Genomic DNA, 24502 nt, shown 5'->3' with positions numbered 1-24502 from the left:
GGTGGGGGTGGCTAGATCAACCGGTAAGAGGAAGGCCTGAGTCACAGAGCTCCCGGAAAAGGCTGGGCACTTGGAGACAGGACCAGCAGCACTAGTGAGCCGGTCCAGTCCCAGGTGCACCAGTCACATGTGGAGATCCAGGACCTGACAAGAGAACCTGTGTTCCGGAGAAATGAGCCAGGCACAGCCCCTGAGCAGGGCATTGGTGACAACAGTCCGTTTATTGCCAGTGGAGCTTCACCACAGGATTGCTCAGGCAGCAGGCAGAGGTGTTCCCTCCCTTTTCCCCAGGGGGTTGGGGGCGGGCCAGGCACTTACTCGGTCCAGCTGCGGGCCCCCATCCCTCCAGCCACTGCCCTTGGGCTCAAAGAACACAAATTCATTCAGATCTGGCAGGGCCGGGCCAGATGAGGGACCGCGGTGCTTCTCCCAGTGGGCACCAAGGCCCTACCTTCAGAAGGACTAGACTCTGCCCCAACAGTGCTTGATGGGGAGCAGCTACATCACCTCAAACAGGAAATGGAAACTCAGGGGCAAAGGTGGCACCTGAGTGGCCCACTCCTCCTAGGGCTCCTGGCACAGATGTCCTAGCACCAGGCCCACAAGGAGAGCCAGGGTCTTTCTCTACCACCTCAGATTTGAATCCAGAAGGCAGGGGGCCCCTTGAGGAAAAGCCTAATGAATATTAAAAATTTTTCTACATTTGCTGTGGAGTCGTGGTCCAGGCTGCACTCAGCAGCTCCTATTGCAAATAAATAGACTCACATCCAGACTGACATCCCATGTGGCCCAGTCCCCTTCAGTCTCGGTGAACGCCGGGGGCACCAGATGCAGAGGCAATGCCCCTCAGAGGCCCCTTGACCCTCTCTGGGTCAAGTGAGGCCTGGACCTAGCCACGCTGTTGGACTCCTGAGGAGCCTAGTTCACAAGTTGAGCTGGATAGATGTCAGCCTTTCTCTCGAGCTGCAGGGGTCAAAGACCAGGAACACATGTCGCAGGCTGTAGCACCCACCTCTTCCAGATCACCTCCTCCTCCTCCTCCTCCTCCCAGCCCCAGCACCTGGTGGTCCTGTCTGGGGGCCATGCTGGGCTTCTGGGCCAGGGGTGGCTTCCTGCGGGGGGCAGCGCTGGGCCGGCTGGGCTCCTCCTCACTAGGTGTCCCCATCACCCCAGCCAGTACATAGTGCTGCTTCCGCAGCTCCCCAAGCCGCACACGCTCTGCTTCCAGCGTCTTCTCCAGCTCTAACACTCGCACCTGCAGTCAGCAGAGGCCCACTCAGCACTTCCCGTGGCCCCCGTCCTGGAGCTCATCCCGAGAGATGAGTCTGGCAGCTGTGGACATCCAGGGTCACCTACCTGGGTCTCCATTTCCTGCTTCTTCAGCTTGATGAGGGACAGGCCAGAGAAATCCATGGTCTCTGTGGCCAGGGAGAAAAGGTTAAGTGTCTGAGTGTCAACTCCTGCCAGCCCACAGAAGCCAGTAGCCCCTCCACCTCCTTGGACACTCGGGCACGTACCTCTGTCCTCAATCTGCTCCTGTCCTGACTTGGTGGAGGCCACCACGCTGGCGGCCCTCTCGTTGACAGTGTGGGAACACTCTTGCAGGCGGCTCAGGTGGGTGCTGTGCTTGTCGGCCTTTACCTGGGGGGAAGTCAGGGTGGCTGTGGTCTCGCACCCTAAGCCTTGCTGGCCACGGCCAGCAAGTAAGGGCCAAGGCCAGGCTGGGGAGCGCAGCGGTCAGTGCAGCCTTACCTTGGAGGCAGCCACCAGCTGGGCAGTGCTGGCTGCAATCTCGTGGGAGCAGACGATGAGCTCCTCGTACTTTCCTGTGTGAAGCACTACCTTGTCGGCCGCCTCCCTGAGGGGCAGGGGCGGGTCAGGGCAGCTGCGCCACCCTTCTGACCCCCAAAACTCTCCATTGGCAAGAAGCAGACCCCTGACCACTCCCACTCCCACCCCCACCTGAGGTGACATACACCAGCTGCGTGGCTCCCCAGCCCACGGCCTTGGAGGCTGAGATGAGACCTTCAGTCCAACGAGAGTTCTTGGCATAAAACTCCTGCTGCGTGGCTGCCCCCTAGTGGTGATGGAGGACATATCAGGACTAGCCAGTCCCACGGGTGAGAATAGCCCCCAGGGCTGTCTTCCCTCACCCCCAGCCACAGGATACATTTCTAAACCCTCCCTGGGGCATAGGACGAATTCGCTGTGGTGTCAGGCACACTGTGTGCTTGCCACTTGGAACATTTCAGGGGTCTCATGCCCTTTCATAGCTCTTTCAGGAATCTGTCCCTTGGTCTGCCCTGCTCACCCTGCCACTCTCCACGATTTCCTTCTGTAGGCTGGTGGACGTCATCACTAGAAGACGGATGGCCTACCAAGACCAAGATGTGAGTGACACTCTGGCTGGAGACCCTGACACAGACCCCACCCTGGAGCCATAGCCACCCACTCACCTTCATCAGGTCTGTACAGGAGTTGAGGATCCTGGGAAGGAGGAGGGGAGACTGGTTGGCTGCTCTGTAGTGGGGCTCACTGATACCATACAAGGCGAGGCCACAGCAGCAGGGGTGCTGAGAGCTAAGAGGCAGGGGGGGATCTGGGGCTCACCTCTCATTCACCTCCAGTTTCACTCCTGAGCTCTCATGACGGGCCTGGTTCATCATGTCCTACACCCAATGACAGAGCCGGGAGCCAGATGAAGGAGGACCCCATGGCCACCTCCTGCCCTCAGAGGCACCTGGCAGGAGCTCAAGATGTCCCAGCGCTCAGTCTCACCTCGATCCTCCGCACTGCATCCTCAATGGCAGCAGACGTGGCCGCCATCTCCTTGTCAACCATGGCCCCTAGTTCCTCTTGCCGCACATCCAGGCTCTTGGGCTTCAGCTCCTTGGGAGACAAGAGTCAGACAGATCAATTCCATCCCATTAAGCTCCAGGGACCCCGAGAAAGACCTGGAACTGGTGGGTGTGCAGTCCCTGTGCTGGGACAGGCAGGCTCTAAGCACGAATACCCATTCAGCCCAACCCAGAGGGTGTACAGAGAAATTAAGGGTCCGAGCCCCACCCCCAGCCCATGCTCACCTGGCCCAGCTGAAGGATGCCCTGTAGGGGGCTCCGCACCAGGCCAGGCTGTGCACTTGACAGAGCCTGCTGGTCCTGCAACTGCTGCATGAGCTCTAGAGCCCGGGCCCCACAGTCCCTGCAGGTGTCAATCAGGCCTGTAGAGGGAGAGGGGTGTGAGCAGAGCCTCTGCCCAGAGCCTCCTTTCCCCAGCCCACTGAACACTGAGGCAGCTGGACCCACTTACGGTCAGCCAGGTTAGTGGGGGCCAGGTGAGAAGTGGCGCCACCATTGACAATGGTGTCCGCAGCCAGATGGGAAAAGCGAGTCAGGGCTGCCACCAGGGCAGAGGCATCTGTGGGGTGGGCAGGGCCAAGGTGATTAGCAGGGAAACATGAGAGGGTCATCGAGCCAAGCCAATGGGTGAGCCCAGGCCCCTCACTCCAAACCCCTGCTGATAACTGGTGTCCACGGCCCCATTGGCTCAAGGTTGTCTGTGTGCAAAGCCATGAGCTCAGCTCCTGAAGCTGGGCTCACTGGCTGCACTCACCTGCTGCAGAGGTCAGGTACTGGCTATGGCCCTTCTCCACAGCACCCACGGTGTCCAGAGCCGCCTGAGCCCTGCTCACCAGGTAATCTGCAAGCACAAGAGATCATGAGGCCTGCTTCTCACGGTCAGGGGACAGGAATGAGGCATGCGTGGGTGAGCGTGGTGGTGAGGAAGGGAGGTGCTCCAAGCATGTACCAGGGGAGCTGGTGCAGCGCAGGTGGAGGGGGTCGTCCAGCTTGCTCACGGCGTCCTGCAGGATGCCCTCGGCCTCGGCGGCAGCGCTCCGCAACACTGCAAACTGTTCGTCCAGCAGCCTCTGCCGCAGCCCCTGCTCCTGACACTCCTGGTGGCAGGGGGACAGGCAGCTTGGAGCACCCTCCTCAAACCCAGGGTGTGACCCTGGCCCAACCCCAGAGGCCAACCGCTGAGCGCTGCCATGCCTGGAGATTTCTGCGGACCTCCGTCCCTGCAGGGTGGGGCTACTCCCTCACGAGAGAACAACTCAATGTGCAAACAGTCCAATTAACAAGCAGGCTGAGGATCCGGACAGCACCTCTCCAGAGCCACACAAGTGCCACAACCTCGTTCAGGAAATGCAAATTAAAACTACAGCGCGCAAGCTCCTTCCACCTGCTGGGCTGGCTAAACTACAGACGAGAGTAGCTAGTGTTGGTGAGGATGAGGGAAGATGGAACCAGGGGTGGAGGTTTTGAGTCTGGGGCTTCCTTTTGGAGTGGTAAGAATGTTCTAGCAGTATACTCTGTTTTGGTTTCCTTTTTTTTTTTGGTTCTGGGGCTTGAACTCAGGGCTGCACACTTTGGGACAGTTGCTTTATTGCTTGAGCCACACCTCTAATCCTCTGGCAGTGTACTTTGAACCTGTGAGCTGCCTAACAGGGGGACATGGTGGTGGAGTGGCTGGAGGGAGGTCGCACCTTCTCCGCTAGCCGCCCCTGCAGTTCGCCCCTCTCTTGGGAGCTGCGCCGCTGCTCCTGGCTCAGTGCCTCTTCCTTCTCTTGCACCAGGCTCTGGGCTGCCAGCAGCTCAGCCTCCCGCTGCCGCACGGTCCCACTCAGTGCATCCCTCTCTGCACTCAGTGTGTCCAGCTGTGAACTCAGCTGTGACCCACTCTGTGAACACACAGCACCCCAATGAGCAGCTTTCCCAGTCAATCCCTGATGGCTGTCTTTTACCTCTCCCCCCCATGGCATCTAAGTGTAGGCCAATTCACAGGAAGGAGGCCCCAACTTCTGTCCTGATCCCAGCACCCCTCCCGCTGTCCCAGCAGCACCTGCTCCGTGCGGCTCAGGGCCTCCTGCACATTTGCCAGCTCTCCATTCTTGGCCTCCAGCTCCCTCTTGAGTTTTTCCAGCTGGTCACTCTGTTCCTCCAACTGGGACAGAACAGGACAGTGTCACTGGGACAGCAGAGCTGGACGGATACAGGGTGGGGCCTGGTGCACTCTGCAGGACGTACCTTCATTTCGGATTCTCGCTTCACCTGCTCCATCTGGAAGGCCAGCTGCTCCTTCACCCGTGCCACTTCCTCCTGGCTCTGCTGTGTCACTGTCAGCTGCTTGGCTGTGTCTGCATTCTACACGAGCAGGGACAGGCTCATGCTTTGGCCTTGGCCTGTGCCCCTCTCCACAGGCCAGGTGGTGCCACAGGCACTCACCTTCCTGAGCAGCTCTGCATGCGTGTTGATGAGCTCACTGTGTTTCTCCTTCAACTTGCTGTAGCGTGCCTCAGTGGCACTGGCTTTCCCTACAGCCAGGAGAGGAGAGGCGTGACCAGTAGGGCAGGGTGGAGGCAGCCCCTCACCTCACATCACCAGCACTGCCACATACTCTCAGCCTCCTCACGCAGGCCCTGGTTCCGTGCGCCCTCCAGTTGCGCAGCCCTCAGCTGGGTCAGCTCGTGCCGGAGCTGCTCATTGTCCACCAGGGCTTTCTGCTTCTGCTTCCGCTGCTCCTCCAGCTCGGCTTCCAGCGTGTTCACCTGGCCTTTCAGCTGTGAGATGTACCGCTGGGCCTGTGGTACAGGAAGGACAGCGTGGGGCCCTGCCCAGCCCGCGTGGGGGCCACCCTCTTCCTGCATTCCCTCACCTCCAGCTTCATCTTGTCCAGCTCGGCACGGAGCAGCTCCACCTCTCTCTTCAAGTTCTCAATCTGGAGGTCCCTGGGGACAGAAGACCTGGAGCTCAAGTTCATCCAGGAGGTCAAAGATCCTCACACAGGACCCTGGCTCTCGAGTTTTCATTCCCACCTGGGGTCTTTCCAGACAGAGGCATCCTGACTGCCTATCCCCCCCAAGGGCCTCACCTGTCATCCTTCGCGGAGCCATTGGGGGGTCCAAAGGTCTGATCAAAGAGGTCAGCCACCACCTGCCACAGCAGTGCACAATAAGCCCTGTCCCACTCGGCTGTGCCCTCCACGTGAGGGAAACCAAGTCACCCCTCGGTCTCATACTGGGCTAGAGACCCTCATGGGGGAGCTCACCACTGGCTCCCCAACAGGGGGCCCGGTGCTGATCTCGATGAGGTTCTCAGGCTCCTCGTCCTCCGGGGCCTCCTCAGGAATCACTACCACAGGCTTAATGTGCTCAGCCAGGGCTGAGGCCCTCAGGAAGTTGGGGGGTCCCTGCAGGGGCAGCAGGGGGAGCTGTTCAGCTCAGTCCCCCTATAGACCCAGAGACCACGGCTTGGGGAGGGGCATGGCACCTCAGGCAGCCGGGGGATCTGGATGAGCCGCTTGAAGTAGATCATGTCTGAGGCTCTGCGGAAGAAGTTCCTGAGGCTGCAGGTGGGGAGAGGTGGAGGAGACATCACGGGGGAGCCACAGGGCTTCTTCGTGGCCCAGCCTCAGCCCTGCCCCAGGCTGGTACCTGTGAAACTGCTCGTGGAACCGGTCCCTGTGGCCTTGCAGGGTGTCTGCTGGGAGACCTGGGGGGCAGCATGAATTTAAGGAGCTTCTTCTCTGCACCCTGGTCTGGGGCTCGCTTTCCCCTCCCTTGTTCCTCCATGTTCTAAACCCTCCATGGATTGGGTATACATCCCAAAGGGAGAGCAGGCTCGGGGAGGCCTCTAAGCTGGAGAAGGAAGCAGTAAAGGTGGAGACGACATTGCCATGACCCCATCATGCCTCACCTGTGCCGACACCCCGTCAGTGCGCTAAGATGGAAACAGCGCCTGGGCCTGGTGGTTCACAGCCTGGCCAAGGCCAAGCTCCCTCTCTGAACACTGCAGTGCATTTGCTCCTGCTCCTCACACAATGTGGTAGGGCTGCCGTCCTAGCCTAAGCCAGGTGTTGAGAGCAGTGCAAAACTATGCCACTCCACTCAGTCCTTTTCCATAAAGCATGCTGTTTATGTTAATGACTCAGTTCATCTTTTGTTTTGTTTGCAGTGCTGGGGACTGAAGCCAGGGCCCGCTCTAACCACTTAAAACTATGCCCCAGCCCTAGTGCTGTTTCTTCTGACCCAATCTCTCAGTCTTCCTTTCCAGTACTACAGTCAATGGGCCAGGCAGTCTGTGTCACGCGGGCTGCCACTGCCCTGGGCACCTGCACAGGACACCTGCACAGGATCGAGGACTCACAGGAGTGCAGCTTGAACATGAGCTTGACTGTGTAGTGGTAGAGGTGGCTGCAGTCCTGGATGACCTGGATGAGTGGGGCCAGGCGGCACTGGCCTGAGGACATCTGGGACACAGCGATTGCGGTGTTGAGCTGCCGGAAAACTGCAGAAGAGGGGCAGGAGAAAGAGCTAAGTCAGGGTGCTGGGGACGGGGCATAGGGCCCACCCCATGGCACATGATTCAGGCTGCTCTCAATCCTGCACTTTAAGAGTGCCCCTTCATTGTGTTGTCACAACCACCATGAAGGTTTGAAGATAAGTTGGGACTCTAATCCAGGTTCCAACACCAGTGTACTACAGCCTCAGAAGGGAGCCACAGTGGCTGCTGGTACCAGCACACTCCCAGGAGGGTCCAGGAAGAAGTGCTCCATGCCCACAGGCCTCTGAATTTTAGAGAAGGATAGGGCTTAAGACCATTGCCCAAGACAAGCCTGGTGGCCATGCCTGTAATCTTGGTGAGGTGGGAGGATTGTGAGCTTGAGGCCAGCTCTGGCTACATGCAAATACCTCATTTTATAAATGTGGAGACAAGCTGGGGGTTGTTCCAAGTCATACAGCAGTGTGTGTGTGGGTGGGGGGGGGTGTCAAGCCCCAAGTGACCTGAAACCTCACTTGCCCCTGGAGCCCCTGACAATCAGGCCTTGTATCAGAACCCAAGGAGGAGGGACAAACACGGAGCTGCCTCCTCCCTGGCTGGCATTTTCTCTAGGGCAGACAGGAATGACAAAGATCAGGCAGCAAGCCAGAATGGGAGAGAGGCCAGCGCCCCATGCCGGGCAGATGCTGGACTACGGTTCTACAACAGCCGCCCCACCTCTCCCCCTCCCCCACCCACTCCCCCAGGTCTTTGGGTCTTGCTGTGGCTTTGCCTGGGATACAGCCATTTGGAAACCTGTGGTGACAGGGAAGAAATGCCAAGGGAGAGGCAAAGTGTGCCCTTCTCCTCTTCTTAATTCTTCCTTATATTGTCCAAGTATGTCTCCCTGTAGAAAGGACCCCAGTGTGGCTATGGGTTTAACACACAAATAAATACTGAACCCAGGGCCTGGTCCATGCCGCACCATGTTCTCTGGATGGTTCCTGACCACAGTAGAAGCAGCTGCTTTTGCTCCCTGTTGTGCAGCCAGCTCTCCACTGAGAAACTTAGGACATTTCTGTCTCCTGGACCTGCCACTAGTGCAGCCAGGACCTCCGGAGCTATACCGAGCAACACCGCGAAGTCATCTTTGTGCCTCACTAAGACATCCATGTTGCCAGGGCTGGGGCCTATGGGCTCTCACCACTTCCGTTATGGGGACCACTTCCCTTATGGGCCCCTCCCATGCCAACAGCAGCCTGGGGTACAGATGCAGGGGACGTTGTTCCTGCCTGGTAGCCTCTGTGCTGTGTGGAGTTCAGCCTTAGCCCATCTGTGCCAGAAGATAAAGCCTGGCAGCCCTGGTCAAGGTGTACCACTGACCACACCCTTGGACACCTGCCTTCTGCTCCCCGTCAGGTTCTAGGCAGATGGTTCCCAGGCACACAGGACTCGGGTACAAGCTGGCCTTTTGCCTATTGAAACCACCCACCAGGCTCAGCTGGCCTCGGAGTCCAGACAAGGCTACCCTGACTCTTCCAAACTCCCAGTTTTCCCTTAAAAAGGCATTTGCTTCTTGTCCTGTGTGGGAGAACACTGAGTCACCCCAGTTGTTTTGAAGCTGCCACCTAGAACAATCACCTCTGGGGCCAGAAGGGCGAGTCCAAGATTTCCCGTCCAGCGGCTGCTGGTTCCTGGCTAGGAAGTCTGACAGGGTTCAAGCTTTTTAGAACGCAAAGTGGGCAATGAGACCCAGATTTCTGTCCTTAGGGTCTGTGACACCGTGAGGCTGGGCAGCAGCCTAGAGAGGCAGCTCCCCAATACCCATGCCCTCACTCATCTTGGGGTGGATGGAGTGATGCCCACAAGGGTGTGAGGACAGCCGAGGCTATGCTAGATGTACGCTTAGGGGCCTGGTGACCTGGAGGCACCATGAGGCCCCAGGACCTGTTCCTGGGAGTGCAGGTGGATTTAAGAACATTACATCAGAGCTGGGGATAGAACACTTGCCGATCATGTGTGAGGCCCCGGGCTTTATCCCAACACCACAAACTGAACTGAACATTAAGTCTGCCTGTCCACTGTCACCTTCCCTGCTCTGGTATGGGTGAGACTCAAGCCCCCAGAGTCTGCTCTGTGTACTGCTCACCAGATTCAGAAAGCTTCAGCTCGCAGTCCATGTAGTCAAACATCTCCACAGTGAGCTGGAAGCTAGGGAAGACGACAGGGAGGGAATGAGTACGGCGTGTGGCACAACTACCTGTCCTTGAGACCCCAGGCAGCAACTGTCCATCTGCATGCCATTTACACAGGTGCCACATAAACCCCAGTCCGCTCCCCATAGCCTGCTCTCCTGGGAGCACCACCTTCACCTGAGGGCCTATGGCCACATTTGACACCATGACCCCATATGCCTGGGCATGGCACGCTGAGGAACACCAGGGAAATTGAGACCAGCAGGGAAATGGATGTCTGCTGCTTGGCTGTGCACACTCACATGTTATTGATGTCAGTCCCAGCTGCCTTCTCCAACACCTCATCTGTCACTTCCAGGCCAGCAGGAAACTGTGGGTGCTGTAGAGAGAGCCCCTACTCAGCTGCAGCAGTGCTGGGCAGACACACGCTTGTCCCTGTTCCTGCTCCTGGCAGACCAGGCTCTGGTGCAAGCCTCTTCTACCTCTCAAGAGAGGGGGAGAGGCCAGGGAGCCCCCCAGGCCCATGCAGCCTGCAGGTACTCTGACCAAGCTGACAAAAAGCTAGCCGAGCATTTGAGAGACAAAGCCCAGGGGAGAGGGGCAGCCTGGCTAGAACAGGGCTGGGGATCCACCTTCCATCTATGGAAATACGGAAGAGTTCCGGGAGCCTCACACCATTCTGGCCTCTCACATAGGTGGACAGATCCCGCCCTCCTCTACATCCCCAGATGTCTCAGAGGAAGAGCCCATGATTCCCAGGAAACTACCTTCAGGTGGAAGGAGATTTTGGTCAGCAACAACTTGGTGTAGATATTCACCAGCTGCCCATACCGGTCATGCAAGTGTCCCTGGGGGAAACAGAGCCCAGGGTGAGGATACTATTTAACAGCAGCCAAGAATCCTGGGACGGGGCACACATTGGGGAGACAAGAAACAGAGTTGGGAAGGGATTAAGAAGTAAGTGCCAATCCTTCACAAACCAGTCCCTTATTCACTCAACGAGCATTTCCTGGTGGCCTCCACTTCTGTCTCTCGTTTTTCACTTGTGCTGGGGATTGAACCCAGGGTGTTATACATGCTAGGCAAATGCTCTACCAGTTGAGCTATATCCCAGACTTTCCCCTCTGTTAATCTTATTCCTTATCATTCTTGCCAGAGAAACTCTTGTGAGAAGAGTGCTCTTTGTCCATGGCAAAAGGCCAGTTCCAAGTTGAGGGGTTTTGCTCACGTGCTGGCGGCAGCCAGAGCATTCTGACAGACGCCTGTACCAGCCTCCCAGATCCCTTCTGCAAACACCACAGCCTGTGATCATGCCAGCTGGCTGTGTCTGCTGCAGGCACCATGAGCACTGCGTCCCTCATGTCAAGGGACACGGATGAAATGCAGTGACTCTGGACAGGGAACACCCCACGAGGCCCTAGCCTCCCTCTGGTCTGTTCCAGGAGCCCCGCCCAGCTGAGGACAGCAGGACTCAGAGGCCCTCTTGCCACTACAGCGCCTCTAACTCCTGAGGGTCTCAGAGTGGATCCAGGCTCAGGCTCCCCAGGGCCCTCGGGCTGCTAGGTCTGAAGGTTACCCGGGAAGTGGGTGGAAGACATGGCTCTCTAACCACACTGCTAGAGCAGCTGGTCTGAGGGAAGCCCAGAGGTCTGCATCATTCACGTGGCACTTTGACCACCACTCAGACACCTAGCCTGTGGTCGCCACATTTCCCAACCTGCAGGTGTGAAAGGGCTGGGAGATTTGTGAAGCTAGAGGCACATCAGCAATGTTTTGGGAACACCCTGTACCAGGCCTTAAAAGCAAGGGTGCAACTTCACACTGACGATGCTTGATTCTCACAGTGACAGTGCCCTAACTTCTGCTGAGAGGAGGAGGAGACCAGCCATGCTAGGCGCTGCCCTCCCCTGGGCTCTCGAGATACAAGGCTGCACTACCCCCAGCACCTACCCACAGGTCACCGATCTCCCGGATGTTGCTCCGGTAGCGCTGGCAGTCATGTAGCACCTGTGGTGAGAGGGGAGTGAGGATCCAGAATCTCCAAGGAGGTCCTGAGGCATCTGCTCCTTACTCCAGAGCAGAAGGGACAGGAGGGGGCAGCAGGCATTAGGGCTCACTGGTCCAGAACTGCATACTTTAAGGGTCACTGCTCTGCTTCCAGAGCTAAGAACCAATGGTATGGGGGGCCCTGGTTTCCTCTCCTCCCGGGACCAAAGGTACTGAAAACTATTCACGTTAGGGTGCCCGTCTCGTAGGACTTTGTGGAGGACATGGCAGAACTTCCAGCTGAGGATGGAGCTGCTGGGTAGCGGCAGGCCGATGGCATAGGACCAGAAGGTAAAGGCACCTTTCTCATGGTGAGTGCCCAGAATGATACCTTTGAGGGTCAAGGTCAAGTACAAGATGCAGAGAACTGAAACATGGAGAGGCTGTGGCACTCAGTAAACACAGCTAAACCAGCAACACTGGACCATGTTCCTTTGCACTGGGCCAGGGCACCTCCTGCACACCCTCCAGCCCAGGTCACAAGAGCTAGGGTTTTCAGCCCAAGAGACAGACGTTAGAGCAAGACAAAGGGCAATGTTGTAAAGATTGTGTCCTTGACATTAACTGCTCCCTGAGCCCCATCACAGCCCAGTCTCCCCTGCCTCCCGGACTCCGCGAGTGCAAGGATACGACGGGCATGCTTCTCCTTCACAGGGGCCTCCTGGCTGTTGATGGCTTTGCTGATGCTGATGGCCTGTTTGGGACACAGGAGGCAGGATTAGAAGCCCGCCCACAGTTGTCCCTATAGCATCTGCCCTGAATGGGGAAGGACCACAGAGCTAGCTGGAAAGGAGCATGGGGACCAGGGAGGGACATGCTCTCTCTGAGCAGCCACACTTGGTGGAACCTTCTTTTCCTTGACACACACCTCAAGTGCAGCCGGCACCCAATGGCACAAGCCACGGAGAATTCCAGGCTTTGGAAGGTGAGGATGACAGGGGCTCTCCTGTACTCAGGAGAGCCCCTGTCTCACCCATCCCACGTGGCTCTTCCAAAGCCAGGTCCCCAGGCCCCAGGGAGGAGTGGACATGGCCCAACACAGCATCCTCTGCCCCTGTCCCCCCTCTGTGGGAAGCTGCAGAGACCCAAAATCTCAGCCAGGCTGGGTGACTGTACTCCACAGTGCTCCCTCCGTGAAAGGACGTGCCACCCCCTCTCCTGGGAGGCAGGCCCCATGGTAATGCTGTTGGCCAATACTCCCACCCAGCATCACCTGGAAACCAGGCTCTGGTGACTGCCTTGCCATAAGACCAGCCTCATTCTGGTGGGTGCAACCTATAGAAACCCTGTCCTGACTCAGGCCCCGCCCTGCCCCCAACTGCCAAGGAGGATGGTGACTCTGGCCCGAGGGTGGATGATGATATGATGGTAGGAGGAGGGTCTGCTCTGCACGCTGCCATCATTATCTGAGACCCAAACAAGAGCCAGGGTCATGTCCCCAAGGTCCCCTCCCATTTCTTCCTCCTGGAGTCTTGTCTCTCCAGCTCGACCTCCCAGGCAGGAGGCTTAGGCACTTGCAGCACACATTGTCACCAGCCTGTTTGACCAGCAGTGTGTGCAGACTAAGGCAAGCTGCTCAGGCCATGGGCAGGAGGGATGGGACAGGCTGACAGCCCCGGTCTCCCCAGAGCTGAGCCAAATTACTGAATTAGGCAGGATACCTGGGAACCTGCACCACAGGCCAGCTGGGGGCAGTCAACTGGGCCTGAGTAGTAACATGAGATTGCGTCCTGCCACTTAGGATCTGATGCAGACATCTTAGCTCCTGCTCAGCAGGACGGCAGGGTTTCCTGTTAGAGGAGCAGGCCCAGTGGGGCCAAGAGGTTCTTTCAGGTCAAACACACAGATCTGGGGGCTGCCAAAGCCAGGGCTGGGCACAGACAGGCAGTTTCTGAGCTGCCCCTGTACCCCATCACCCAGTAAGGCGCACTGACCCCCTTTTGCACACAGAGCCCATTGTGGTGGCTCACTGGGATGCAGGGTCTGGGGCTGCAGCTGAGCGCCTCCGCCCCTTGCTGTGGTTACCATGAACAGAGAGGCTCTCAGGGGTTAGGTATCTAACCCCACTTCTTAGGTATCTGCCTCACTAACAAGGACAGGACCAGGTCCACCTGCTCCATACCTGTGTCCTTAGTGACCATAACAACTCCCAGAAATCGTGGCAAGGGGACAGGGTGGAGTGGAGGTGGCCCTCACCAGGCAAACAGCTGTGGTTTAAGAGCTGGGAGTGTCTCTGGGGTGTGTAACCTCAGCCCCAGCTGCCCTGACACCTGAGCTGGCTCTAATGGTGACTGCCACCTGTTCCGGAAGATTCCCCTCAAGAAGGGCAGAGGGGCAGCTGCCCACATGGCTCTGACACAGCCACGCAGGCCCCAAGGGGCTAGGAACAAACTCCCTGCCTCTCCTCCTCGCAGACGTGGGAGTGCAACCTGAAGCAGTAGGTGGCAAGTGGGGAGGCCAAGACTAAGCCAGGCCCAGAGCTTCTCTCAGTGCTCCAGGTGCCACCAAGCCCCTTTACAGCAGGGCCTGGGCCTGGAGAGCAGCTGCTCCCTCTCCACCCTGTACAAATCTGATTTATGGTTCTATGTGCCGTCATCCCCTGAAGACAGGTCTCTTATTTATCATCTGTGCCCAGAGGGATGTCAGTGCAGGACATTCCTGTCCCTCACCCTCTACATGCCTGGCACAGGGGAGATCTGAAAATGCAGGAGGCCAGTGAGATTTGAGGGGGCAGAGCCCCATGAGGGCGTGTGGCAGGGTCTGTCACAGCAGGCCTTGATGCCACCCGTCCCCACGCTGGCTGCAAAGGACAGGATGGTGTCGGCCTGCCCTCCTCGGGTGCTGGCTGGCTACCGGGAACACAGGCCCGTTGTATGCAGGGCAGGCAGATGTGTGGAGCAGCCGGGCACCACACAAGGAGGCCCAGTGCTCACTCACACAGTGGGAGTCTGTGGGCACTCCTGGGCTGGCAGGAGCCAGGCCTCATCTCAGGAGACAGCTAGGCAGGCCAGGTTGACACCACCCCCTTTTCCAGTGGACTCTCCTTAGGAAAGTGGCAACTCTGCTCTGGGCTTAAAGTCCCCAAGGTCTGACCTCAGTTACACTTGGGGCTTGGGATCTTGAAGTTCTCAGCATGTCACCCTCACTCCTGCACTGCAAGGAGGCAGCTGGAGAGAGCCACGCCACCTGCTGGTTTTTTGGTTTTTTGCAGCACTGGCATTTGAACTCAGGGTCTACACCTTGAGCCACCCCACCAGCCCTTTTTGGTGAAGTTATTTTGAGATAGCTCTTTGCTATTTGCTTGGACTGGCTTTGAATCACAATCCTCCTGATCTTTGCCTCCTGAGTAGCTAGGATTACAGGAGTGAGCTGCCGGCACCTGCCCCCCACTGCAGTTTTCGCTGGCCTGAGAAAATCCTTCCTTCAGTCCTGGTATAGTCCCTCTGGCAAAGGGGGGGACACTGATGGCCGGTGGGACCATCTGCCATGGAAAGCAGCCTCCAGGGAAATACCTCAGCCTTGATACTGGACCTCTGTGCCTCCACTGTGGGTTTTTCTGAGACATACAAGGATAGGGTTGTCCAGAAGAAGGACAAGTATATGCTGAGGACGCAGGCTCACTGTACCCTGATCTGGCAGGACCAAAGTCAAGAAGGACCCAAGGAGGAGATGAATGCAGGCTGAAGGTCAGAGTCAAGCCCCAAGGAATGGGGTGGGAGCCTCCTGGTTCCGCCTGCCCTTCCAGCCCTGACCCCATTAGCATGGCTTGAATAATTCTCCAATCCAGAATCAACATCCTGATTTGCAGTCAGGCCAGTCTTCCATGAGTGATTGCAGACCCTGGGAAGCTGCATTCCTATTGGAACCAGAAAGACAACAGTGTGGACACACTTCTCTCTCACAGAGCCCTCCCTGGAGAGAACCTGACAGGCCATGCAAACCAGAGGCTGCCTGGCTCAGTGCCTGGTCAGTCTCCAGAGTCAGGGGCCTGGGTGCAAGTCCTGCCAGCCACTGGTAGCTAAGGGGCCATGGCCAGACGCTCAACCCATCTGTAATGCTGTTTCCCCATCAAATTCACAGCAAAGGCCTGAGTGAGGATGACACCGTGTAAGCGTGTAGGACAGGCCTGCATGGGACAGCGCGCCATCAACATGATTTACTGTTACAACCCGGGCTAGTGGCTGACTCCCCACGCCTTGACTTGCTCATCTGCCCACTCCTCAGGTCCTTCTGAGGCCTGGGTGGGATACAGCTCTGCACAGGGCACTGCGCTTGGGTCTTGATAAAGATGACTTTATCATCACTAAGCAATTTGCTGGCCTATGGCAGCATCATGTGTTTTATTTATTTCCCTCCTTGGGGTATGATTATCACTATCTTTTACAACAGGTAATTTTTCTAAAGCATCAATATCTTCTCAAAATTAAGAGAACTAAAACCAAATCACAAAGTTTTGAACTGGGTCACTGGGCCCTCTCTCTCGTCTTGCAAAACACTTGCATCTCTTCATGGCTGGCACCTCTGGGACCTGCAGTAAGGTGCAGCACACTCAGCCACACGAGGTCTTCTCTGTGCCTTTGCCTGTCCACCAGTCCACCACCGCTGCTCCGCTTCCCATCCCAGAGGCACCTGCTTCCTGGGACAAATGGAAGCCTGTCCTTCCCTGCTGGGTGCCTCTCTGAGGCCGATGCTTGCCACGCTTTCTACAGAAAGTCCTAGGGATTCAGGTGCACTGACCCTCTCTGCAGTGGAGCTATCCACAATGAAAACGGAAGGTCTGTCGTCCGTGGTCCTTGCCTCAAGCCACTGGCGCCTAACAGGAAAAGGATGAGTAGAGCAGAGTAGGGGCTGCAGAGTTTGGGTCTTGCCAGCATGGCAGCACTACATGTATATCCAGGGAGCAGCGCTTCTTCTACCTTGGCCTGAGTGCACCCCTGAGCTCCATCCCCACTCCCCTGCCTTCTGAAGGTTGGCCCCTCCTGTTGCCTGGCACTGGGTGGAGTAACATGTAGACTCTGGGGACAATGCCCTGGGGTGGGGGGCTTCTGCTGGTGTGGGTGTGGACTTGCTGGGTTTCCAGAATGGAAGGAGCCACAGGGGTCCACGTGCTGTGAAAATGGTCACCTGTCCCTTTCTACTGACTGCCAGCTCCCTTCCCCAGGATCCCCAGAAGTCTCTAAGGTGTCACACTGCCCTGCCCCCTCCAGAGCTGTCCCTACTGGCCTGGCTTCTCTTGACTTTGTGCAGAAATGGGGAGAGCCACCCCGTCCCTTACCCATGCCCTTGTGCCACACCCTGTCACGAGGATCCCCTAGTGCATCACCTACCCCCCAGCCACTCAGAGTTGTGTGGAAACTACTCTTCCTGTTTCCCTAGACGTTACACAGGAGTTGGGGTGCTGATAACCCTCAGCCTCCTAGAAGTAAAGGCACACCAAGCCCGGGCTGGGGTGCAGCTCAGTGGTAGAGCATGGCGACCTACATGCGTGAGGTCCTGCTTCCATCTCCAGCACTGCAAGAATAACAAAACTCAAACACAGCTGTGTGAAACACCCCACGGTGACCCACCCTCCAGGAGTCTTCCCCTAACTGTGCATGTAGGGCAGCCCTACACCATCAGGTGTCCCCATATTCAGTCTCATTCAGAGCATTTGTCATCTGAAAGCATCTTGATTGTCCACCACTCACACTCAGTCCCCACCCCCAACCCCCAAACGTGCAGGCAACTCTCCTGTAGAGCAAAACATTTGGGAAAAACACCACCTCCATACTGCACAGCTTTTATCCTTTGCGTACACCATACAGGATAGCACTATGTACACGGCATTTACACTGGGTTAGGTGTAAGCACATGATTTAAAGTAGGCAGGAGGGTGTGCCCAGGTTATATGGAAACACTGCAGCATTTTATACAGGGCACTGGGGCATCTGTGGATTCTGGTTCTTTTTGGAAGGCCATAGAACTAGTCTCCCTTGGACACCGAGGGACACTATACTTTTTCCTCTCTGCCATCTCCAGGGCCCAAATCAATTCCTGGCAGCCAATAAATCTTTATTGGACAAATGCAAGAGGAAACACTCGAACGCACAAAAGCTCTTTCAAACACAGCCACCGCGTAACTCTTTCTCCAGCTAATAATTTAACCACTGAAGTTAAATAGTAAAGTAACTATCAAATGATTTCTATTTTAAAATCCACCCTGAAACGAATCAACTTAGGCCTCCTTGTTCTGTTATCACGAGGCCTAACAGCAGCACTTGGCAGCGACAGAAGCGTTTTTCAAAGACCCGGGGACGCAGGGATATTGGCAGCGCAGCGGGTTATTTTGCTCTGCGTTTCCAAAGACTTGCTTGAAGGACAGAGCGCTTTCATTCAAACACTTTTGCCACCTCAAAGGCCATTGATGGTGGCAAACACAGGATTTCTGTGGCGAGGATGCTAGGATGGGACCACAATGTAAAGCTGCAAAGAGGACCAAGGCCAGATCGTTTCAGCGGAGAGGAAGTCGGTGAGGGCAGGGTCCTGGCCCATTCAACCGCTGTCTCTCTTCACTTGTGCCCCTGTGTTTCTGTCCTATTGGTCTGAGCCTCAATATCATTCCACAGTTCAGAAAATGGCATCAGTGGCCTACGACAGCCCACACCTCCAGAGGATGACAGTAAGCCTGGGGACACTATTGACAAATTCATTAGCCCAACCAACTGCCAGCTGTGCTCTGGACTCTGTGGGTGAAACACGTTACCAGGAAGCCTTGGCCCTGAGTCACACCTCTGCTATGCTGGCTCCAGAATGGACAGGAAGCCAGCCAGATAGTTTCGTTCCCAGGATGCTGGTGATATCATCACAGACCTGTCTATCCCGCAAGCCAGGGGACTGAGTCACTCCCAGGCAGACGAACCTATTGCAGTTTGAGGCTTATGTTTATTTTAGCCAGAGAAAAAACAACAGTCCTGCTGGATTGTCTTCTCTGTAGACTCACTCATCCTCAATGAGGCACTGTGGACCTTCCAGGCCAGGACAAAGGGACAGCATTCAAGGGAGACTGTGCACTCCTCTCCCCAGGTAAGCCTTCACTCAGTGGTACTCACTGAGTGTGGCCCTGAGGCCAAGTACACCTGAGGATCTCAGAGTGCAGTGGACAGGGTGATCGGAACACACGCCCAGTCTCACACCTGCCCACGTCTTCCTGTTCTGCAGGGTGGTTGCAGAGTATCAGGGAGACAGGGACACTGCATAATGTCATTAGGACTAGGAAGTTTAAGGGCTCCAGTGGAGGAGGGCAGACAGCTTCACAAGCAAGGCGACATTTGAGTCACAGGTAGAGAAGGTGTAGGGCAAGGCTGACAGGCACAGCCCAGCTGGCAAGGGCAGCTCCACGCTGGCTGGACGTCTCAGGTTAGCCGGCTGGGTTTCCCTGTCCCTCTGCCAAGCAGGGCTACATTTAGGGTTTCCACTCCAAGCTGTGGAACTAGCTGCTGGGATCGAGTAGCCAGCTGGGTTTCATTCACAAGCACCCAGCGCCACATGGGCTGTGTACTGGCCTTTGGGCTACGTCATCAGGGGCCTCATCTGTGCTTTCCATCCCATGAGGAAGAGGCAGTTCTGCAGGACGCCTGAGGTGCCTACACCACACACCCTCTGGAGTACATGTGAAAGGGGGACCCCTGCAGCTCATTCTTCTGGGGATGGCTGTCCCCACCCTCCAGATTCCCCTGCCACAGCTCTGCCTCTCTCCCCAGCAGCCCAGCTCCAGTGTCCTTGCTTACAGGTGCAGGGGCAGGACCCAACAGAGACACTTTGTATTTCTTTCAGCCCTGTCTGCTTCCCTATACACAACAGCTGTCACAGCATTTACTACATCAGGGATCCTATTATTACTCCTATTTTACATATGAGGAAACTGAGGCACAGAGCAGTGAAGCGACAGAGCCAGGCCTGATCCAGGCTCTTAACCTCTGTCACAGTGTACATGCCACAGGTGGCACCCCCTGGGGGGAGCACAAGAATGATTTTTTACACTCCCACAGCACACCCCAAAGCTGCAGGGCCAAGCCAACAGAAATGCATCAGTGCGTCCTGGGGCCCACTGATTGCAAAGCTGGAAGGTGGGGGGCGGTCAAGAATGGGCAGCCTCACCCCCACCCCAACCTGGACCAACAAGTAGCCTTTGGAATGGCTCTGCCAGGTAGGTGACACCCAGGGGGACTCTGACAGCCTAGAGGTCAGGACCCATCCCTTCTGGCTGCACTGCAGTAACTTGTGTGGGGCTTTGGAGTCTCCTAAAGTGCATGTGAACCCAGCTCTTTCCTCTCTCTCCTTTCAGAGAAGACCCTTGGCTTGCCCCTCTTGGGCAGTCAGATAGCAGCTGTGACCAGGGCACATATCCGCCTGTGGGTACACAGTGCGGAGAAGCCTCAGGGCCTCAGCCATATGGAGCTGGGGGGTTCTGGGTCTCCATCACATAGGTTAGGGCTCTTCCCAAACTCTGGGGCTGGGGATCGTTTTTTATTATTGTGAACATTTTGAGGCCTAGAAAGGAGAGTTAGTGTTAGTGACCTGTCTTTTTTTTCCGTCTTTTTGTGGTGTTAAAATCAAACCCGGGGCCTCTCATGTGCTAGGCAAGTGTGCTACGACTGACCATCCCCTCCCCAGTTCATTTTTTTGTTACAGGGCCTAATGAAGAGGCAAGTGAGCCTGGTGACAGGCAAACTAGGGCAGAGGGGCCATGCTGAGCCAAGTATGGTGGTCTGAAAGAATCTGTATATTTAGGAACCACTTTCAAACCAGAAACCCAGGGCGAGTTCCAGACACTGGTTTGCATCCTGTGGCCTGCAGCTGATAACGAGGAACACCTGGCCAAGGAAAGTTCACACCAGACCAGTTCTGGGGCTCTGATCCCGAAAAAATCACTCCACACCCCAGGCCTTCATGCTGACATTTTAAGAGCTCTCCAGGAGCTTCTAATGCTTGCACTGTCGGAAACAGCCACTGGCCATAAGCTCGGCAAAGGAGGATCAGTCCAGACTTACTGAGCTGTGAGAATCAAATACACACCAGATTCTGGACACTTAATGAAGAAGCAAGACATAAAATGTCCCATTCATAACTTTGACAGTGCTTGCAGGCTAGGAGGGTGATATTTAGGACACACAGGGTTAAGTAAATGACACAGCTCTATTTACACAAGATGATCTAAAATTATATCCTAGGCTCCTCTTTCTACTCCGGCAGCACGCTTGTAGCATGCAGAAGTCCTGAGTTGTCAATAAACGTTAATCTTTACAAGATTTCAGCCCTGCAGGGGCCACTGAAGAGGTATGTCACTGACCTGGAAAACTGGACCTGTGAACTTGCTGCTCCCTCTGCCTGACACTTCCCCACGAGGACCCTCACACTGCATACTTCGGCAATTTCCCCAGGACTGGCTTGCTCAGCAGTGGCCGTGATGCGAAGGGTTTCTCTGGTCCTGATGCTGTCTCCACAGCATGTGGGAAAAGTGGCCCAGAGAAAGGAATCGGCCCAGAGGAAAGGAAAACTTAATTAGCATGGCTTCTACCTGTGGGGTCCTCCAGTGCTTCCAAAACAGCTTTCCTCTCTAGTGGAGGCCTGCAATCAGATTTTGAACAGCTGTATGTTTTGCATACAATATGTATCCGTTCACTATGGCTGCTGTAACAAATCACCATAAAATTCGTGCCTTAAAACAACATGGGAATTTATCATCTTACAGTTCTGGAGGTTAAAAAGCCTGTAATGAGTCTCACAGGGTTAAAAGCAAGTGTGTGTTTCTTTCTGGACGCTCCAGGGGAGAATCCAATTTCTGGCTGTAGAACCCAACCATATTCCTTGGCTAAGGTTTCGTTTTCCATCTTCAAAGCCATCCTTTATATTATGCTGACCTCCTCTTGGCTTCTCTGGTTCACATTTAAATGCCTTTGTGATTACATTGGACCCACCTGGTAGCGGAGGACAAGCTTCCATCTCAAGGTCAACTGATAAGCAACTTAATTCCATCTGCAATTTGAATTCATCTTACCAAGTAAGGTAACACTGATCCGAGGAATTGGGATGTGGACATCTTTACGGAGTTATTACTCAACCTACTGCATAGTATAGCTCACACCTAGAGCAGCCCAGAAGTGTTCCTAGTTATAGAAGAGGAAACAGACTCAGGAGTTAAGCAACTTACCCAGGGCACAGCTAGAAACCAGGGCCACCTGCCTATAAGTGCACTCCATGAAGCCACACCATCTTTTTAATGGTACAGGATACAAATGGGCTGAATTCTGTGGTCTTAGTACTCTTTATTCACAACAAGAAGCAACCAATAAAACTTTGTCCCTCTGTTTTGAAAAGGGTTTTATCATCAAAGGGACTAAAGTCACAAAGAACACACTAGGTTTTGGGGGCACTCCACTGGGGCCATACACTCACACTGAGCCACAACCTCAAGAAACGTGCCTGCCCTCGCCCTCCACCCTCCTGAGTGCTGACCAGAGACCTATGCAGAACAGGGCGTGTCCTGCCCAGAAAGCAAACATGGAAGCATTTCTCCTTCCTCCTCATCCAGAAGCCCAGGCTGGCGAGGACTTAGATTCTAAGCCAGCCCTAGTGCTCCTCCAACAGCACGAGCAGCATGTTCCAAAGAAAAACAGGTCCCAGGATTGGATGTGCTATTTTCTGTCCCAAAGGACACACAGAAGCAGTAACCTGGGCTCTCCAGGCCCTTTCCACCAAGGGGCCTGGGCTGGCAGCTCACTAGATATTTCTGGGAATGATCTAATTAAATATTAACCACTTACAAAACCTCTTTCTTATATCCTTCAATAAGTCACAGTGAAGACAGGCAAGCCCAGACACTAGCACCAAACTCCATCTTTGCTAAAGAAGAGTTTCTGAAGTGGTTGAGTTCTACAAGATTCACCCATCATGAAGTTGTTCATTTTAAGTAACCATTTTAGTCCCCTCAAAGAAACCTGCGAGCAAAACAAAATAACCCACAATGTGGTCCTAGAGCCTCTCTGACATTCAGGAAGGTTGCCCTTGACTTAGAACCATTTCAGAGTAAGATCAGTGAAGGTGGCCCTTGAAATCCCATTTCCTCCCTGCAGCAATCAGCTCTTTATCTCCACCTGCTCCAAAGCATGAAAAATCTAAAACATCAGTGAGTGAACAAAGTTTTTTACAACATCACATTTTCTGTGAATTGAGTGTTTCTTCCTATGGCCTGCAAGTTCCTGGCACAATTAAAGAGGTATTAATGAGTTTAAATTAAATGCTATGCTTGTTTTTATGATAGGCTAGCCAGGCTGGAGCAGATGACAATGATCAAAGGATAAATTAATCACTTGCAGCCAGGTTGGTTCCAGCTCTGAGCTTGAAGGAGTCTTTACATCCAGAGGCTTATCATCACTTTCATTGTCAATCACAAGAACAAAGGTTAGAAGGTCTCCCTGTGTTCTATTTCAAAACGAAAGCTGTTGCCAGCTGCATGTGCTAACTTGTTTTGAAATGATGGCAGAAGTGCTCTGTTGGACAAGGGGGAAGGAACTCGCTCAGGGCAGCCACAAATGCAAATGTCACCAACCTGCTTCAGACAGAGGTGGGACTTACACTTTTTCTAAAGTAGAAATCTTCAGCCACTTCAGTCTTGGTTGACCTACCCACCCCCACCCCAACCCTGGGTGATAAGGGGTCCCCTTCGGCTCATCCCCCATACACTGGGGACACCTCTGCGTTTGTAAAGTAGGAAGGAAAAGCAAGCCAGCTATTTGGCAAGGCCATGGTGGGGCCTCGGCACCAGCACACATGCACACCCGCGCCATGATTGACTCCCCGACCCCTTTCCCAGAATCGGTCCTCCTGGGGAAGAAGCGGCGCGTGGGGGGCAGGAAGGGAGCCCGGGGAGTTCCCGTCTGTCGGCGCCGGTGTTTAACGAGGGGGTGGCAGTGTATTTATACGGGGCCCCCGCGCGGGCAAACGAGTCTGGCGACATTCGTGAAACTTTTCACCCAGCAGATTATGGGCTGCCGTGCGGCGGTGGAAACAGTTCAGAAGACAAGGAAGCGGGGAGTTTCCTTCAAGGAAATGCACGGGTGGGGGCCCCTGGCTTTCCGATGGGGGGAAAGGCAGACGGCCTGGCACCTGGGTTCCGGCGCAGCTGAGTCCCCGGCCACCTGGATCTTGTCTCCGCTCCCGGTCCCCTCGGCCCCGGACCGCCCTGATCCACGGCCACCTCGGCCTCTCGGGTCCCATCTCGGTCCTCGGCCCCATCCCGGCCCGGCTCCCCGAGGAGCGCGGCGCGGCTTCCGGTTCACCTGCTACGGCGCTCGGGCCGCGGCGCTGGGCGGACACAGGCCGGGCACCCCCAGCCCCCGCCACCCGGGCCCCGCGGGGCGCACGCGGGGAACCCCGGCTCCGCCCGCCCGCCCGGCGTTCGAGCTCGCCTGGGTCTTGTCGAACTGCTCGCGCTCGGCCTCCAGGCTGTGACCCGGCCTGCGGCTCAGCACCCGCGCCGGCACGTTCTTAATGCTGTTCATCCTGCCGCCGCCGCCCGCGCCCCTGCCCCGCTCAGGACTGAGGCGTCAGCGCCCGGACGCAGCCTAGGCACCTCGAGGCAGCCGCACCGCGCGCGGGGAGGAGCCGCCGCCCCGCCCGTCACTCAGCCAGCCGGCGCTCGGGGCGGGGCCAGGCCGCGGCCCGCGCGCCCCGCCCCCTTCCCGACAGCCCCGCCCCCTGAGCCTCCCTAAGCGCGGGGACTCCCTGCACGCCCCGCCCCCGAGCGCCTCCAACGCTGCGGGTCTCCCCGGCGCCACCCGCCCTCTAGCTCCCACCAAATGCACAGACCAAACGCCCCCCAACCCCGCCACACCTCTTACTCCTAAAACATGCGAAAAAACTGTCCCTCTTCTTCCCTTCTCCCCGCCCCCCCATCATTAAGTC

The 24502-nt window shown here is 55.9% G+C and overlaps 1 protein-coding gene across 1 annotated transcript; it reads right to left on the bottom strand.

Moving 5' to 3' along the window:
- Positions 1-202: 202 nt before the first annotated feature.
- On the bottom strand, positions 203-24200 carry Hip1r (huntingtin interacting protein 1 related). Its single transcript, XM_020159461.2, has 32 exons — positions 24007-24200; positions 12191-12254; positions 11749-11891; positions 11465-11521; positions 10282-10362; positions 9817-9893; positions 9469-9530; positions 7206-7346; positions 6494-6551; positions 6330-6405; positions 6109-6249; positions 5932-5993; positions 5716-5788; positions 5458-5641; positions 5286-5374; positions 5088-5204; positions 4903-5004; positions 4547-4741; positions 3808-3955; positions 3613-3699; positions 3310-3417; positions 3084-3220; positions 2779-2889; positions 2611-2669; positions 2457-2487; positions 2312-2374; positions 1977-2077; positions 1753-1858; positions 1518-1641; positions 1357-1418; positions 1061-1255; positions 203-963 (listed from the first exon to the last, which is right to left on the bottom strand). The coding sequence occupies exons 1-32, from the start codon at positions 24097-24099 to the stop codon at positions 919-921; spliced, it is 3192 nt and encodes a 1063-aa protein (XP_020015050.1). The 5' UTR covers positions 24100-24200; the 3' UTR covers positions 203-918.
- Between the last annotated feature and the right edge of the window lie 302 nt (positions 24201-24502).

The sequence above is a fragment of the Castor canadensis genome, chromosome 18 (genome assembly GCF_047511655.1).
Source record: "Castor canadensis chromosome 18, mCasCan1.hap1v2, whole genome shotgun sequence".
Taxonomy (NCBI): domain Eukaryota; kingdom Metazoa; phylum Chordata; class Mammalia; order Rodentia; family Castoridae; genus Castor; species Castor canadensis.
Note: the sequence above shows the minus strand (reverse complement) of the source record. Positions and strands in the feature narration are given on the sequence as shown.